General features: G+C 36.9%; 1 protein-coding gene across 1 annotated transcript; it reads left to right on the top strand.

Annotated features, from left to right (window-relative positions):
* Positions 1-286: 286 nt before the first annotated feature.
* Positions 287-2,290, top strand: LOC125539050 (uncharacterized protein At4g17910-like; the record flags this gene model as incomplete). The annotated part of the gene is given in 3 exon segments (XM_048702413.1): positions 287-331; positions 1,156-1,254; positions 1,532-2,290. Coding segments are annotated over 3 exon segments (297 nt in total), but the record flags the coding sequence as incomplete, so codon positions are not given.
* Positions 2,291-2,558: the final 268 nt, after the last annotated feature.

Here is a 2,558-nt window from a genome sequence, read left to right as displayed (position 1 = left end):
AGTGTAAGAGTATGACATATATTTTCATAGTATTTAGGTTTGGTCTACGTAAATCTGAAGTAAGAACATTTGTTGCATTGCTGAAATGTAAACCTTCCACTCATGCAATGCGATTCTTCCAACATGAACGGATACGCGGGCAAACTACCTTCCCAAATTAAAGTTTTTTTAGTGAAAGGAAATGCTACAGTTACTACAAACTAGTTTTGCACTCGAAATTGGGTCAAAGTAACTCCAGCAACTTATCTTTTATCCAGTAAAATGATTCAAGCATTTCATTTTGCAGTGCAACTTCGCATATGTTATGCTTGTGTTTGGCCAGAATTTTCAGGTATTGTTATTTCCTTTCTCGCTTTTATAAACTTATAGCATACATTCATTTGCCAGATTAAGGCATCCAGAAGACAAGAATAATATGTACTCCCTCTGTCCCATAATATAAGATCTTATTACATTTAATTTGCTCACAAATTGGATGTAATAAGATCTTATATTATGGGACGGACGGAGGGAGTGCTTTAAACGATAGTACCTTCAGTTATCCAATTGTGGGCCCTAAAAGGGCAAGGATAGTGTTAGTTTGCATAGTTTATCTTCTCAAATGAGGATAACATTCAAATTTCAACTGAAAATAATATGCACCAGAGCAACATAGCTGAAATAATGTGCACTAGCTGAAAAATGAGGTTTGAAAGTGTAACTTTATCCTTTGTACTTATAGTTCACCAACTGGTTTTAATATTTAACGATGCTGAATCTGATATTAGAGCCTGGAAAACTGGCAAGATGCACACACTTCTCATCTTCAAATGCATGCTACCTAGTTACATTTTCTTTTTGAGATCATGCAGAGCTACCATGTAAATATATTTGGAAGAAGAGTTTTATTAAGCCAATGCATTATGCGGGGCAGAACCATCTGTGTAATTAAAAGGAACGAACACTAAATGAAAATCAGCAAATGACCTAAAGCTAGAGGTAGCCACCAAGCCCTTTGGCTCCAGCTGCAACTCAATATACCTGTTGTGGTGTTGCCTGAAGGGTCTAACAGCAATTGAGCCAGCTAATACTTAACAATTGGATTGTTACCAGTTATGAAATTGCTAAAAAATGCTCAGGCTTCACTATTCATGATGGCTACTATTATAATGACAGGTTATATCTATTCTCACACTAGCGGGGTCCATTTCACATGACAAGAATTTGGTTCTTGAGGAAGCATTCAATCAAAATATGCTTGGCGCATTCCTTGTGGTAAGATCATGTCTCGTTATTCTTATTGCTGATGCCAAAATGGGATGTACTCCCTCGGTTTCAAAATAGATGACTCAACTTTGTACTACCGTTCCAAAATAGATGACTCAACTTTGTTCTAATTAGTACAAAGATGAGTCATCTATGGTACAAAGTTGAGTCATCTATTTTCGAACGGAGGGAGTACAACTAATAGGATTGAATTGTCAAATTTTAGCAGACATGTACCTCTTTAAGCGGTCAGTGTAAAGAAGCTGATATTTACATGCTCTTGCAGGCAAATATCCTAACTGGTCTAGTAAATCTCTCAGTTGACACGCTTTCGGCCTCTCCCCTCGCTGCCTTCATGATTTTGGTAGCATACACCTTTACTTTGTGCATGCTTACTGGTCTTGCTCAGTTTTCTGGTGTTAGGATAAAATTTTGGTGAATATGGATTTTGTCTATCTAGTACTGTACGAGTAGGGCGTTTTGGTGACCGAGCTCCATGGAGCCCTTTATTTTTGAAAAATTCAAAATTCAAACTTTTTGACTTCAAAAAATTCTGAAAATAAATATGTAACTATACACGGATGAAATGCATGTGTGTGTAAAAATTCAAGATGAAATACTTCGAAATGCGACCTATAGAAAAAAGACAAATTTCTGGACTTTGAGGATGAATAGTAACATGTGTTAAAAGGCCTCAGATTTGTCTTTTTTGCACAGCCTTCATTTCAACGTATTTCGTCCTAAAAATTTACACACATGTGTGTTATGCCTCCATGTATATCTGTAATTTTTTTCAGATTTTTTTGAATTGTAAAAATATGAATTTTCATGATTTTGGTGTTTTTCAAAAACCGGCCTCCATGGAGGCCGAGCTCCAAAAGGCATTTTCGGTACTGTACTTTGTATGTATGGAGTATCTAATCTTGATTTTGAGGAAGACACGTTTGTGTATTGAAACCGAGCCCTAAGGGCTCGTATGTGGTCAATTACCAAAGCCCTACCCATTGTAGGTGGTATATGAATCAAGATGAGTGTTGTTTATTCACACAGTACTCTGATATCCAATCTACTCCCTCAGTACCATAATATATATCGTTTTAGCAGTTTAATTTGAGCTGCTAAAACCACATATATTATGGTACAGAGGAAGTAATAAAGAGAATAATCCTTAAATGTTCCACTTTGTTGCAAATTGAGCAAACCCATCACTAAACTTCCTACTGTGTTATTGTTCACTCGAGGTCCAAATGGCCCTGAGTCAAGATAAGCCGCAAATCGGTTGTTGATCAGGACTAGGTGGGGGGCCTGTCCAG

The sequence above is a fragment of the Triticum urartu genome, chromosome 2, assembly GCF_003073215.2.
Source record: "Triticum urartu cultivar G1812 chromosome 2, Tu2.1, whole genome shotgun sequence".
Classification (NCBI taxonomy): Eukaryota; Viridiplantae; Streptophyta; class Magnoliopsida; order Poales; family Poaceae; genus Triticum; species Triticum urartu.
Note: the sequence above shows the minus strand (reverse complement) of the source record. Positions and strands in the feature narration are given on the sequence as shown.